The sequence below is a fragment of the Erythrolamprus reginae genome, chromosome 1 (assembly GCF_031021105.1).
Source record: "Erythrolamprus reginae isolate rEryReg1 chromosome 1, rEryReg1.hap1, whole genome shotgun sequence".
In the NCBI taxonomy this organism is placed as follows: domain Eukaryota; kingdom Metazoa; phylum Chordata; class Lepidosauria; order Squamata; family Dipsadidae; genus Erythrolamprus; species Erythrolamprus reginae.
Window position 1 is genome coordinate 257,663,341 of NC_091950.1, and position 15,647 is coordinate 257,678,987.

General features: G+C 40.4%; 1 protein-coding gene across 1 annotated transcript; it reads left to right on the plus strand.

The window, feature by feature from the left end:
- The first annotated feature begins 1,645 nt into the window (after positions 1–1,645).
- LOC139156800 (glutathione S-transferase-like) lies at positions 1,646–10,943 on the plus strand. Its single transcript, XM_070732863.1, has 7 exons — positions 1,646–1,734; positions 2,427–2,560; positions 3,507–3,558; positions 4,396–4,528; positions 6,840–6,981; positions 9,106–9,237; positions 10,627–10,943. The coding sequence occupies exons 2-7, from the start codon at positions 2,474–2,476 to the stop codon at positions 10,744–10,746; spliced, it is 666 nt and encodes a 221-aa protein (XP_070588964.1). The 5' UTR covers positions 1,646–1,734; positions 2,427–2,473; the 3' UTR covers positions 10,747–10,943.
- Positions 10,944–15,647: the final 4,704 nt, after the last annotated feature.

The following is a 15,647-nucleotide window of genomic DNA, read 5'->3' on the forward strand; positions in this document are numbered from 1 at the left end:
GACATTTCCCACACTGCAGTTTCAAATTGCCCAACTCCTGTGCATAAAGTACCCAGGGATGACGACGGCTTAAGAAATCCTATTCAGAATTTCAAGTCTGAGATTATGTTTGAACTGTATTTGCCACAGTTCCTGGTTGCTGGAGTCCTCCTCCTTCTTTATCTCTCTGTCCCATGCTGGGAAAGAAAGCACCAATTGCTTTCTTTTTCATAGGCAGATCATTCAGGACACATGGTTTCCATTGGTAGACATTTTGCACGATGCTTTATCATTGGTTCTCTCTCATACATTATCCCTTCCAATAACTTTATTGGTAAACTCTGAAAATCAAAGAAAAATAGGGGCGTCTTCAGGATTTTGAGAGCGTGCCCATCCTTGCCAAAGACCAACTAGAATAGGACCTATCCCATGGCATTTTGATTCAGTGAGGAGGCTGTTTTGTCAAATGCTTGATTGTGGCTGGTGAAATTTAATTCAATTTTATTTGACTTATATGCCACCCAATCCAGTAGGACTCAGGGCAGCTAAGTAGGCATTTGAGGCATGGAGCAAAGCCCTAGCATGCCTGGTTACTTTTTAATACTTTTTAACTTGTTTTTTATTTTAATACTTTGGCCACCTAATGAGAAGACTCCTTGGAAAGGACCCTGAAGTTGTGAAAGATCAAGGGGAAAAAAGGAGAAGGGAACAGAGATGATTAGATAGTGTAACTGATGCAATGAACATGAACTTGGGCAAACTGGAGACAGGAGGACAGGGCAGCCCTAGCGTGCTGTGGTCCATGCAGTTGCGAAGAACTGGACATGATTTGGCAACTGAACAATAACAACAAAGGTCCAAAAGGCCTAAGCAAACATTTTAAGCAAACTATTCACCAAACTGACCGATCCTTTTATGTGGAGGGCTTTTCTCCATCTACCTGCCTGTTGACTGAAGGAGGTTTAGAGGAGGTTATACTCAAAAAGCAAGGAGACTATACTCAATCTGTATAGTCTGGAGGACAGAAGGAAAAGGGGGGACATGATCGAAACATTTAAATATATTAAAGGGTTAAATAAGGTTCAGGAGGGAAGTGTTTTTAATAGGAAAGTGAACACAAGAACAAGGGGACACAATCTGAAGTTAGTTGGGGGAAAGATCAAAAGCAACATGAGAAAATATTATTTTACTGAAAGAGTAGAAGATCCTTGGAACAAACTTCCAGCAGACGTGGTAGATAAATCCACAGTAACTGAATTTAAACATGCCTGGGATAAACATATAGCCATCCTAAGATAAAATACAGAAAATAGTATAAGGGCAGACTAGATGGACCATGAGGTCTTTTTCTGCCGTCAGACTTCTATGTTTCTATGTTTCTATGAGATTTAGAGGCAATCATACCAAAAAACAAAAAGCTATATGCCTTAAATACAGACAGTTGTTGCATAACCAAGCTTGGGTTTTGATGCACATGATACATTTTTAAGCTGCATTATGCTCTGTGTGAGGGCCAATTTTCTCCAATATGGATTGACTTGAAAGTTTCAAGCTTGAAACTTTCTGACCAGAAGGTTTCTGGAAAAAAGCCCAGGAATTCTTCTGTTGGCCACCAGTGAAGTTCCTCCTCCATCTGGGCTGCTCCTTATCTCACTTCTGTCAGAAGGTGGAGCTTGAGAGCTTTATATATTGAAGGTGCATGAAATACAACACTTGCATTAAGAAGAACCTGCACTTACCAAGGCTTTTCCCCAGGTCAGTATTCAGCGGCGGTAGGGGCAATTCTGTAAAGTTTATCTTCTTCTTGCTTATTGATTGGCAAAATGTTATTCAATGGTGATTATTAAACCAGGGTGGAAATGATTTCAAGATTCTTCTCTGAAAGTTGAAAGGAAATGTTGGGGAAAAGAGCAGAATTATGTGGAGCTGAAGAACAGTTTTGTGAGAAATAAAAAATCTCAGGGGTTTACGAGTCTTTGAAACCAACATGGCCTCGGCTAGGACAGTTCAGGGGTAGGCAAAGTTGGCTCTTCTATGACTTGTGGATTTCAACTCCCAGAATTCCTGAGCCAATCATGCTAGCTCAGGAATTCTGGGAGTTGAAGTCCACATGTCATAGAAGAGCCAGCTTTGCCTACCCCTGGGCTAGATGAACAAACGGTTATCCCCTTAATTCTTTTAATAGAATTGCACTAATCAATAGATGATGCAATTCTATGCCTGCTTATCTATGAGGTAGGGACATTGACCTCAGTAGAATTTCCTTTGAGAGTAAGCATATATTTGATAGTGCTAATATTGTCAAATAGTCCAAAAGATAACCAGTTGCTTTCAGTGGAATAGAAGGTAAAAAAGAGGAATACATTTATTTTGTTCAATTTATTTTATTTTATTCAATTTGTATGCCGCCCAATTCTCTAGGAACTCATGCATTCTGTTGCTTCTAGGAATCCAGACCATATTCCACCACACAGGATAACAGTTTAGTAGAATCATGGCTGGAAAACCAAAACTTCACTACTTCAAAGTAAGAGGGAGAATGGAAACCATAAGGTGGATGTTGGCTACAGCTGGAATAGAGGTGAGTCCTCAAAACATCTCTTACTTAATAATTATGGATAATCTGTTTCTTCCAATTTTGAAGTTGAATGTTATCATTTTCAACCAACACATCTATACTTGTAAGACCCCTACATTAGGGGCTGCCCTGCCATTAAGTTATTATTATTAAAACATCTGTCCTAGGCAAATTTATTTTATTTATTATTATTTTTTAATTTATTTATTTAGATTTGTATGCCGCCCCTCTCCGCAGACTCGGGGCGGCTCACAACAAAGTGAAAAAACAATTTACAACAAATCTAAATTTATACTACATGTAGAAATTACATGTCAGCAAATTTATAATTTAACATGAGGAAAATAAGAGTCCAGATTTGGTGTCTGAGCCTGTCAGTGTTTATAAGGCATTTATGAGGATAAAATGGAGAACTCTGTATGCTGCTCCTCCCCACAAAAAAAGAAAATGGGGGACAAGAGAAAGAAACTTAAAATACATTTGGGAAAACAAATTGCATATTTTATCCTCAGGAAGAATCGCTTGAGGGATTTGTTTTTCCTTCATTGCCAAAATAACTTGTCTATTCTTAAACATTAGGATTAATTAAAGCTGATTAATTCAGACCTAAACTATTTCACTATTCTAGTTTTTAGATACAAATTTGTAATGGGCAAATAAGCTGCAAAAATAATGAAGATGACATTATGGAAATCAATATAATCTACCCCTAAAATGTACTAAGTGATTAACTTCCAAACTATGCTTTTCTTAGTCATGGCTTGTTTCAGCCCCAACTGGCTGGGTTGTCACAATTTAATGCAATGAATCCAGCTAACCAATTTCATCTTGGTGTAGAAAGTTCCTTTTTTTACAAATCTCTGCCAGGGATGACGGACCTGAGAATGAATTTGGCACTTGCAAATCATTTTGGAAGTCATGGGAATATTTTGTCTTTTCCATTTACTAGTTTGAAGAACAATACATTGATTCAAAAGAAGGTCTACAAAAGTTAAAAAATGGTGAGCATTACTCTATGTGTGTGTTTGTGTGTAATATTCAGCAGAATTTTGATCTAAATATTAAGCAAGTGACATTCAGAAATATAGGGGCAGTCGTGGGTTGCTACCAGTACGTCCAGGGGTGGGCTACTGCCCGGATGGGGGAGAACGCAGTGGGGTAGTGAAAATGGAGCTCCACCCCAGGGAACCCAATTTGCAAGAAAAATGCAGGGCAGCCTGCATTAGCCATGCCCCAGTGTGGTAGTAAAAATTTTGGTAGCCCTTCACTGAGTACACCCCAGGAGTCCGTTCCAGTAGCAGCCGCCAGATTGCACAATTTGCGTGTGACCACTCCGGTGCCGTCTTCACTGGTCCGTCAGGCAGCACCATCTTTTTTTCTGAAATTTGGGGCCTTTTTTTGCTTCCTGTGCATGCGCAGAAGCAAAATCTTGCAAGGGGGCATTCATGTTTGTGAGAATTTGGAGCGTTTTTGCTTCCTGTGCATGCGTGGAAGCAAAATCACTTGAGGCAGTGCATGCGAGGGGGCGCACACATGGGCACCCCCCCTCAAATCAGTAGAATGTGCGCATAGCGCACTGGTATGCGGGTAAGTGCAACCCACCGCTGTATAGGGGAAATATTGAAATTATAAGCATGCCCTATAACAGAAGTGGGGAACGATGGCCTCTTTATGACTTGTGGACCTCAAGACAGCATGGAATTCTGGGACTTGAAGTCCAAAAGTCATAAGAGGGCCGTCATTCCCCACTCCTGCCCTATAAAATGTATCTCTAGATCATTTGCTATGCTAATTGTTGTGGAGAACCCTTCCATTAATATGTCCTTTTCCTTTACCAGATGGATGCCTGCTTTTCCAGCAAGTGCCCATGGTGGAAATTGATGGCATGAAGCTGGTGCAAACGCGAGCCATTCTTAATTACATCGCAGGAAAATACAATCTCTATGGGAAGGACCTGAAGGAGAGAGCACTGTAATGTAACATTTTATAAATATTTTCAATACATCGTATGAGGAGGAACAGGCAGTTCTTGACAAACTATGAGAGTTGGTGTATGTTCTTTTTAAAATAAAGTTTTTATCAGTTTTAAAAACAACATTAAATACAAACCACACGTTCAGAACCAACATGACATAACGTAACATAACATCACGTAACATAACATCATGTAACATAACATCATGTAACATCCTCATTACATCGCATAACACCATGTTTTTATAGCATACTACATCGGTATACATACTATGTACAGTGTTCCCTCGATTTTCAGGGGTTCGAACTTCGCGAAAAGTCTATACCACGGTTTTCCAAAAATATTAATTAAAAAATACTTCGCAGGTTTTTCCCCTATACCACGGTTTTTCCCACCCGATGACGTCATATGTCGTCGCCAAACTTTCGTCTGCTTTTAATAAATATATTTTTAAATAAACTTTAATAAATAAACATGGTGAGTAATAATCTAAATGGTTGCTAAGGGAATGGAAAATTGCAATTTAGGGGTTTAAAGTGTTAAGGGAAGGTTTGTGATACTGTTCATAGCCAAAAATAGTGTATTTACTTCCGCATCTCTACTTCGCGGAAATTCGACTTTCGCGGGCGATCTTGGAACGCATCCCCCGTGAAAAGCGAGGGAACACTGTACACCGTTTCTATATCTCTTATTCTTTAATTTATATTTATTCATATATTTCTTAAGTCCTACATATAATTTCTTCTTAATATCTAACATCTCGTCTAACTATATCCACCTATCACCTTGTTTTCATATGTCTATATACATAAATACAAATATCCATACCTATTTTGATTGATTTATTGTCCTACCATTATTATTAACTTTATTTTTATGTTCCAGCCAATTGTACCATTTGTTCCTTATTTTATAAAATTTTGTTTCCTCTCTGTCGTGTATTTCATAGTTAATTTATTCATTTCAGCACATTCTAATATCTTTTTAATTACCATCGTGCTTGAAGGAGCTGTTTCTGATTTGCAGTGTTGGATGTAAATCATTCTAGCTGCTGTCATTATATGCAGTATAAGATATCGATTATTTTTATTTATAAAAATAAATAACATCACTGCCGGAAGTCGAAAGGTGGTGTAGGTTCTGCTGACATACTATGAGTCAGCAAATTTTGGTATTCAGTCACTTTCAAGTAGGACAGAAGCCTTCTGAAAAGGGCAATATATATTGTCTGAATTAGAATGAAGGTCACTTGAACAAGATCATTAGAAGTCAGGGCATTCCTTGGAACTATTTAAGCCTGGTAAATTAGGTCAGTGCTCTATTTCTAGGTATTATGTACTTATTTGCTTCTAGCATCACATTAAAATAGTTGTTCCCCCCTCTCTCCCTCCTTCCCTCTTTCCCTCCCATATTCTTCACTGAAAAGATGGCTTTTGAAGATTTTAAGGGCTAATAGCATACCAAGGAGTACCACTCCTATGGTGTTAAATTGATATCCTAGTCCCACTTCTCCTTCTCTGTCTGGAAAGGAGTCACTTGTTGAGCAGCAGGAATAAAACACTAGCTAAAGGACTATCAAAACTTACAGGAAAGGAAGTTTCACCTGGGAAATTCCATATAAACAGAAACACATTGCAAGTACACTTCAGACACATCCTTGATTTACAACAGTTTATTTAGTGATGTTTGAAGTTACAGCACTAAAAAAAAGTGACTTATGACTATTTTTTCACACTGATGACCAGTGCAGCATCCCAATGGTCACATGATCAAAATCCAGGCACCTGGCAACGGGCACTTATTAATTATGGTTGCCGTGTCCCAGGGTCATGTGATCATTTTTGGTGACATTCTGACAAGCAACTACAATGGAGGAGACAGATTCACTGAACAACCCTGATATTAACTTAACAATTGCAGTGATTCACTGTGGCAAGAAAAGTAAAATGCAGTAAAATTCACTTAACAACAGTTTTACTTAGCAACATAAATTTTAGTCAATTATAGTGATAAGTCAAGGACTACCATGACTGATTTTAAGCTACATTCATCTTATTAAGGAATGAATGAATGTCAGTATAATGCAGAAGATACAATACATGTGAAGTGTGATGATTACTTGAAACTGAAATATAAAGTTCTATTGATGCTTTTAATTGATGGTTGCATAATTGAAAGGAGGGACTCTTTTGTATTGCAAGAATGAACCAAGTCACTCCAACATCTCTGCATCTGGAAATGAGTGGAGGAAGCTCTGCATTCACAGCTGTCTAGACATACAGCAAGATCTTTTTTTTTCATTTTCAGAATTGACATGTACTGTGAAGGTACGGTAGATCTCAACGAGGGAATTATGATGCTTTACTTCAAGCCAGCCGACACCAAGGAGAAGGAGTTACAGGCAATCCTGGAAAAAGCCACCACCAGATATTTCCCAGTCTATGAAAAGGTAGGGAGCAAAAGGAAAGCTAAGGTGATGGGCATTTGATTTCAGAAATGGAGCACAACAAACAGCAGCAGGAGCAGCAAAACCCTAACATGTCTTTTTCAAACTCAAGACCCCAGGCCTACATCCGGCCTGCAGGCTACCCTGGAAACAGTGAAGGACCAGCTCGCAGTGCTTCTGCCAGCAAAAACAGGCTCCTGAGCTCTGTTTTCGGCTGCCATAGCCTCCTGCTGTGGAAAATGGAGCTCAGGAAGGCTTCATGTGGGCCTCCTGAGCTTCATTTTACTGGAAGAGGGTTGCAGGAGGCTGTGGTAGCTGAAAATGGAGCTTCTGAGCTCATTTTCTCAGGCAGAATGCTCCAGTCACCACAGGCATCGCTGACGGGGTGGCATTGATGTGGACTCACCATTCTGGTCCCCTGAGGTCAAACACAACCCTGATGTGGCCCTCAATGAAATCGACTTTGACAGCCCTGGTGTAGACCAATTTGGAAATGCTGGGAATTCCCCTCAGTAGGAGTACAATTCTGCCAACTCCATATCTTCAGTAAATAGTCTCCTCTGAAGGCCTGACAGAAATGTTCATTCAGAATAGGAGTTTATCTGATGATACCATCAGACGGAAAAGACACTGCCCTCAGCAACAGTTTTTGAATATTATGAAAGAGAGCATGTGGACAGTGTTGAGTTTTAATTTACAATTCTATGTATTTGTCTGGTAGATGGAGAGACGTTTGCAAAACGTTCTGTCAGAATAGTAATGAATACTATTCAACCTATTGTAAGATATTTTTCTCCTGATCAGGAAGGTTTACAATAATGGTTAGAGCAGGAAGTAAAAAATCCTGCATTGTTCCAAAACATAATTTTGTTCACTATTAAAATACTGTGTGTCCTATGTCTTATGCCATATTGCTTCCATGTAATATGGGAAATCCTTATTTTAAAAAAGAGGTTACTCAACATGACTTCTAAAATCAACAGGGAAAATCACTGAAAAAGTTCAAACTCTTTTCTACAACTTTTATGGATATAGAATAAGGGAATTACAATTTGCTTCCCCCCACCGCATAATGCATTTGAGTTCCTGGAAACCATAAAGTATAGTAGAATCTCTCAAAGCTAAGAGGATAAGGACAAATGAAGAACTGCATCTCACTGGATATTTTTCAAAATTGAAAAGTGGGCTTTTGAGGCAATTCTGCTCATTCTCTTTGCATAGGAATACAGTGTTACCTCATCTTACGAACGCCTCTCCTAACGAACTTTTCAAGATACGAACCCAGTGTTTAAGATTTTTTGCCTCTTCTTCCGAACTATTTTCACCTTACAAACCCACGCAGCTGCTGCTGGGATGAAGGGGTTTCTTTTCCCCCCCTTTTTTGAAGAAAGAAAAGGGAGGGGCTGCTTGGAGTAGGAAAGATTTTGCAGAGAACAACGTGCTTGCAAAGGCACTGAAACGGTGTCTTTTGAAGAAAGAAAAGGGAGGGGCGCCCCCCTTGCCTTTCTTCCTTCCCACTCACCCTTTAGCCTAGCCTTGCTTCTTCCACCCGCCCCCTTTAGCTGCTCCTCCCTGCCCTCTGTTCGCCTCCCTTCTAAAGTTTGGGATTTTCCTGAAGGATTTGCACGCATTATTTGCTTTTACATTGATTCCTATGGGAAACATTGTTTCATCTTACGAACTTTTCACCTTACGAACCTCCTCCTGGAACCAATTAAGTTCGTATGATGAGGTACCACTGTATATTTAATTTTTCTAAATACAGAATAGAATATAATGCTTTATTGGCTAAGTGTGATTACACACACAAGGAATTTGTCCTTGGTGCATATGCTCTCAGTGTACATAAAAGAAAAGATACCTTTGTCAAGAATCATGAGGTACAACACTTAATGATTGTCCTAGGGTTCAAATAAGCAATCAGAAGAGAAAAGAAAGAAACCCTTGTGATGTGTCTCTTGAAATTAAAGCTCACTTTGTACATTAACATTAAAGAAGGGGGGTAATACATTCCCTGTGAAAGGATGGAATCTTCACGAGTTGGCTAACCTCCAGGACCTTCAAATAGTCCCTTTCAATATTGAATATTTATCTAAATAAGCCTTTAATGTGTGTTGTGCTCTGAAGGTGCTCAAAGATCACGGCCAAGACTTCCTTGTTGGAAAACAACTTAGCAGAGCAGATGTTCAACTATTTGAAAGCATTTTGATGGTGGAAGAGTTGGATGCAGACATTCTTTCCACATTTCCTCTATTAAAGGTAAGCAACTTCTCTTTGACAAGCAATAGAAACACACAGCACAACACCAAATCAAAATCCCATCAGGTCTTGGATCCAAGTTCTCCAAATGGCGATGAGAGAAATCCAAGGAAGTTTGCTGTACCATGCATAATAAGCGGTGGTCATTTCAGCAGCCATTCAAAATCAATCTGCCATTACTAATTACAGTATATCCCATAGTTAATTCCCTTGGTATGTTGACACCCACCAGACTGAAAATGCAAGTTAATGTGCAGTAATTCTGGCACAAGACTTTAATTTGAATCTGGGTCTTTTCCCCCCCAGTTACTGTAGCTACAACAAATTAGTAAATTGCTATCCTAATGGTTCAGCTGAAACAATTGCATGCAATATGTTGCATGCAAGTATCTACTACTTCACTTACATCATAAATATACATCCTGTATACCAAGGTTTAAAGCATGCACAAATCTTTAGATAACCTTCCTATAAGCAGCCTCATGTGTTGGTGACAGAAGACAATAACAGTTAAGTACATGAGCTGTAATCATGTTAACTACATTTACATTTTAATTAAAACTTTTGTCTCTGGTCCACTTCTGTCAACTGTAGAACCTGGCATGTGGCTGTAATAATAATATTTATATTACAAATATTATATGTAATATTTATAAATATACAAATATTATTATTATAGCCACATGCCAGGTTCTACAGTTGACAGAAGTGGACCAGAGACAATGATTTTAATTAAATTAGCTATTTGCATATATCTAATGTACACAAAATCATTAATGTGTATACATAATCGCTCGGGATATTCACATTTCAGCATACATGGAATTCTAGTTCTTCATATTATTTATTAATATTTTAAAATGTATATCTTCAACCTTAATAGGCAAATATTGCAAAATCTCCATCCCCACTCCACTGCACTCCAGGGGAAGGATATTGCAAAATCCCCATTCCCTCGCTACTCCAGGGGAAGGATATTGCAAAATCCCCATTCCCACTCCACTCTTGGGCCAGCCAGAGGTGATATTTGCCAGTTCTCTGAACTACTCAATATTACCGCTACTGGTTCTCCAGAACCTGTCAGAACCTGCTGAATTTCACCGCTGCAAAAAACCCTGCAAATATTTGTCCAAGGCAGTGACTAGGAATCAATACGTATTTAAAAATATACACACAAAGCAAATCTTTTAACCAACGTTATTGTGCAAGACTGGGTTAACACATAAACCTCACTTGATAATTACAATTTGCAACTGAGATTAAATAGCAGCATTAAATGAGCCTTCAGAATATAGTATTCAGGTTATTCAGATGACAAATACTCAGCAATGTCATTAAAAATTCATTCCCACCCCCTCTAAAGTTTTCCCCTCTTTTTTTCTTTTTCAGGCTTTTAAAGGCAGGATAAGTAACATACCCACAATTAAGAAATTTTTGCAGCCTGGTAGTGCACGAAAACCTGCAATGGATGAGAAAACGGCAGCTGAAGTAATAAAAAAATTCCACTAAACTTTGGCCGGGAATCTGGGGTCACTCACTTCTGTAGATAGAAAAGCCGACTTTAGATGGGGCAATAACTGTGTGTCAAGTGATTGCAAGGGACTACAACTTTGCAGGTCTGTATTTCGGAAAGAGTGGAAAGATCAAGATGTGTAAAGATAAAACTTTGCCATTAAACTAACGTGGAATAAAGCATTTTAAACCAATATATATATTTGATTATTTAATTGTGGGCACATCTCTTCCGAATTACTCAGTCAGTAATATACCTGAATCAACATATTCGAAACATTGAACATGAATTTGGGAAACTCTGGGAAACAGTGGAGGATGTGGGCTCCTGGCGTGTTGTGTGGTCACAAAGAGTGAGAGTGAGTGAGTGCCAGTAGTAATTACAGTATATCCCATAGTTAATTCCCTTGGTATGTTGACACCCACCAGACTGAAAATGCAAGTTAATGTTATTCTGGCACTAGATCTTTGGTTGTGTCTAGTAACTTTCCCCTCTGACTACTCACTACCCCTCCCATTCCCCCTTGTGTTGTGTCAGGCTGAACTCTCTAACTCCACATGAAGACTTCGGCCTGACAAAGATATAGATGGAGGGAGGGAGGGAGAGAGAGAGGAAAAAGAGAGAGAGAGAAAGAAAGAGAGAGAGAGAGAGTCGGAATCCAGAAACAGTTCAATAAAACCAAGTAAGATGCCCTTGGGATGTTTCAGAACTTCAGAACTTCCATCAGCCTCGCCCAATATGATTAATCAAAAGATAATGTGAATAGTGCATTTAAAATATTGGGCTATCCGTGAGAATCTATATACAGTGATACCTTGTCTTACCAACTTAATTGGTTCCGGGACGAGGTTCTTAAGGTGAAAAGTTTGTAAGATGAAACAATGTTTCCCATAGGAATCAATGGAAAAGCGATTAATGCGTGCAAGCCCAAAATTCACCCCTTTTGCCAACCGAAGCGCCCATTTTTGTGCTGCTGGGATTCCCCTGAGGCTCCCCTCCATGGGAAACCCCACCTCCAGACTTTTGTGTTTTTGCGCAGGGGAATCCCAGCATCACAAAAACGAGTGCTTCGCTGGCAACAGAAGTCCAGAGGTGGGGTTTCCCAGTGAGGGGAGCCTAGTGAAATCGCAGCATCGCAAAAACATAGAGGTCCGGAGGTGGGGTTTTGAGGACTTCGGTGTTTTTACGATGCTGCGATTTCACTGATGCTCCCTTCGCTGGGAAACCCCATCTCTGGACTTCAGTTGCCAGCGAAGCGCCCGTTTTTGCACTGCTGGGATTTCCCCGCTGGGAATCCCCTGCAGCATCACAAAAACACTGAAGTCTGGAGGTGAGGTTTGCCATTGGGGGGAGCCTCAGGGGAATCCCAGCAGCGCTGCTTCGCTGGCAGCGGAAGTCCGGAGGTGGGGTATCCCAGCAGTGGCGGTGGGTTTGTAAGGTGAAAATAGTTTGTAAGAAGAGGCAAAAAAATCTTAAGCCCAGGGTTTGTATCTCGAAAAGTTTGTATGACGAGGCGTTTGTAAGATGAGGTATCACTGTACTGCTAAAACTGTTGTCATGACATTTCACTGGAGGAAACAATGTCTCATAGGGCAACCATTATTTTTTGAACCAAGGTACCTCAAATGAGCTAACTTATAGAATATGTCCAAAATCTGGGATCACTGACGCTTGAAGAAATGATATTTGGAAAAGTTGTGGCTGCTTCACACCAAATGCCTACTGCTGCGCTGCTGCAATCGGCTGATCTTCATTGTCAACACTCTGTGACAGTTTCCCAGCCAGTCTCACAATCCCTTACTCCATTCCCCCACCAAAGAGCAATGGGTTATCTGTCTGCTGGAAAGGGGAAGGGGATTTATGATGCTCCCTGCTAGTTTCCCACAAGGAAACTCAATGGGGAAGCATTCAGAAGTCATTCCTGTTCCCACTGCTTTTCTGCCCTCCCTTGGTCATTGTTTCTCTGTTTAGATAAGGAAATAAATACCTCACCATCACAATGACTCAGCAGGACATGGTTGTCTAGTAACCTATATAACAAAAAGACTCTTTTCAGGTGAGTTCAGCTCCTGATAGCTGTATGGATACTTGACTGCGTTTCATTAGGGCAGTTCCTTGCACACAGAGAGCAACCAATATTTGTGCATACATTTATCTACAATTTACATACAAAAGTCATGTGTACAAGTGCTTAAGAAGAGAGCAGCTTGGACAACAACAAGAGTGAAAACACTGCTTCTGAACAAGATGACCAAACTATCCTTCTTTGTGCATGCTAAAGCTAATACCATGTTTAACCGCTGTGTGAACTTTTAATATAAAAATTTGTATGGTGCCCAGCAGAAGCTACAGCTGAAAATGCAGGTGTAGAAAAACGAAGGTGGTCACCAGAAAAGCATTTCTCAGATGATAGATCAGTTTCTCACCCAACTTGTTTTGCACCTGCTCGGCACAATGGTTATAAAACTTTGCAAACCAGCCCCTTGGCAGCGACATGCCATGGCAGAACACAGCATACTGTACAAACCTGTTATCCATCACAAGGCGCACTGCACGTTTACGCCTGTAATTTTTTTTTTACTTTCAGTAAAGCTTGGGATGATCATGCTAGTTTTCAGATCCTCTTGGAAATCTCACATGGATATTGCTTGGAGGGTATTTACTCCAGTGTATTTGCTAAGGCTAGTAAATAGCTTTATTTATTCAATAAATACATTTAGGTAGCCACCCAATTCACACACAATGACTCTGGGTGGCACACAGGTAATTCTTGACTTATGACCATAATTGAACCCAAAATGTCTGTGGCTAAATTAGGCACTTGTTAAATGAGTTTTGCCCCATTTTACAACTTTTCTTACCACAATTGTTAAGAGAATCACATGACCCAAGGATTGTACAACTGTAATAAATGCCAAGCAGCTGGATTTTGGTCATATGACTAAGGGGATCCTGCAAACAGTCATAAGTGTGAAAAGCTGCCACGAGTCTTCTTGTTCAGTGCTGTTGTAATGCAAAATGGTCACTAAACGAATGGTTGTAAGTCGAGGACTACCTGTACAAATTTAAAAATCCACAGTTACAAATTCAAAACTCAACCCCATCCACTCCTCCCCACCCTCTGGCAGCAATCAAACCAGCCAATTGATCGGCTCCAAATGGGGTCTCCAAGCTTGCTATCAAAGCCATTTCTCTTTATGGTAACATCTAGAATACTATAATTTTTATTAGCCAAATGTGTTTGGACGCACAAGGACTTTGTCTCCGGTGGAAGGGTGGCCACGTTCCTTCCGGTTCAAACCAGGTTACCTGAATCGTTCGTGACCTGCTGGTGATGTAATTTTGGTGTCACAGATCAGATTCTGTCTGGGCCGGTCCATGTGCGCTGCCATCTTTTTTGGGGAATTTTCGGTGATTTTTTCCATTCTTGTAGGTTGCTTGCTTGTAGAAAGATTCTAAATTTGGACATGTATGATGTCCAGGATTCCGAGTCTGAATTGAAGAAAGGTGGTGGTGGAGCCATGACCGAACTCATGGTTGCTTGGCGGGAGTTCGACCTCCTCGTTGCCACTGTTAAATCACTGCACCGGAGACTTCTGTCGGTTCATAATCAGTTTATTCACAACACACAATGAGCAAGCGTTCTCCTGAAAAGCAACTCCCAACAAGGGCAACGGCTAACCCGTTGCCCTATTTATACCTTTGCTTATACGCGGGCTTTTTAACTGACAACTGTTTAACTTTGGCGGCAACTTACATTTAGCCGCGTCTTAACCAATCAGTGAATTTCTTCAATTATTTAAACGAACATAACAGCTTCTCATCGTCTTCTGCTGTGCAAAAAGCCCTCCACACCCTGGGTTAATATCGACTTTTATTTCTTCATCCGAAGCACAGCTGAACAGCTCCTCAGCTGTGTTTCAGCCTGAAACCACCTTCTGAGCATGCGTGGAGGTGAAACGTAGCGATGTGCACCGGTAGCGAAGGTAAGTAGAACCCACCCCTGCTCCGGTGTAGCGTACATACAAGCAACAAGGTGATAAATCATACTGTAAATCCATAAGATGCAATCAGAAATCGTAAGGTGCAAGCAATAAAGTGATACAAGACACCAAAAGGAGAAGGTAGCAGGAAATATGAGAAGGATAATAATAATACAGCTCTACTACATGGATTAATATAGTTAGGCATAGGGCAGTGTTGTGGGAATTAGGTGTTCAGCAGTGATGGCATGAGGGGGAAAACGTCTTTGTGTCCTGTTATTTTGACATGCAATGCCCTACAGTGGTGTCCTCAGGCGAGGAATTGAAACAGTTTATGGCCAGGATGTCAAAGTCTGTAGCTATTTTTTATGCCTCAGTGGCACAGGGGTTAGAGTACAGTATTGCAAGCTATTTCTGCTGATCACCAGCTGTCAGCAGTTTGGCAGATCGAATCTCAGTAGGCTCAAGGTTGACTCATCCTTCCATCCTTCCAAGGTCAGTAAAAGGAGGACCCAGATTTATTTATTTATTTTTTTATTGGATTTGTATGCCGCCCCTCTCCAGAGACTCGGGGCGGCTAACAGCAACAATAAAGCAGTGTACAATAGTAGTCTGATGCTAGAAACAATTAAAAACCCATTAATATATATTAAAAAACCAACCATACATACATACATACATACCATGCATAGAATTGTAAAGGCCTAGGGGGAAGAGGGTCTCAATTCCCCCATTCCTGATGGCAGAGGTGGGTTTTAAGCAGCTTACGAAAGGCAAGGAGGGTGGTGGCAATTCTAATCTTTGGGGGGAGTTGGTTCCAGAGGGCTGGGGCCGCCACAGAGAAGGCTCTTCCCCTGGGTCCCGCCAAGCGACATTCTTTAGTTGACGGGACCCGGAGAAGATCCACTCTGTGG

Bases quoted from the DNA above. Each gene is read 5' to 3' on its own strand.
- LOC139156800 (XM_070732863.1), top strand. From the start codon at position 2,474: ATGGCTGGAAAACCAAAACTTCACTACTTCAAAGTAAGAGGGAGAATG. The intron at 3,559-4,395 runs GTGAGCATTACT...TTCCTTTACCAG, and splicing joins TCTACAAAAGTTAAAAAATG to ATGGATGCCTGCTTTTCCAG. The intron at 9,238-10,626 runs GTAAGCAACTTC...TTTCTTTTTCAG, and splicing joins CCACATTTCCTCTATTAAAG to GCTTTTAAAGGCAGGATAAG.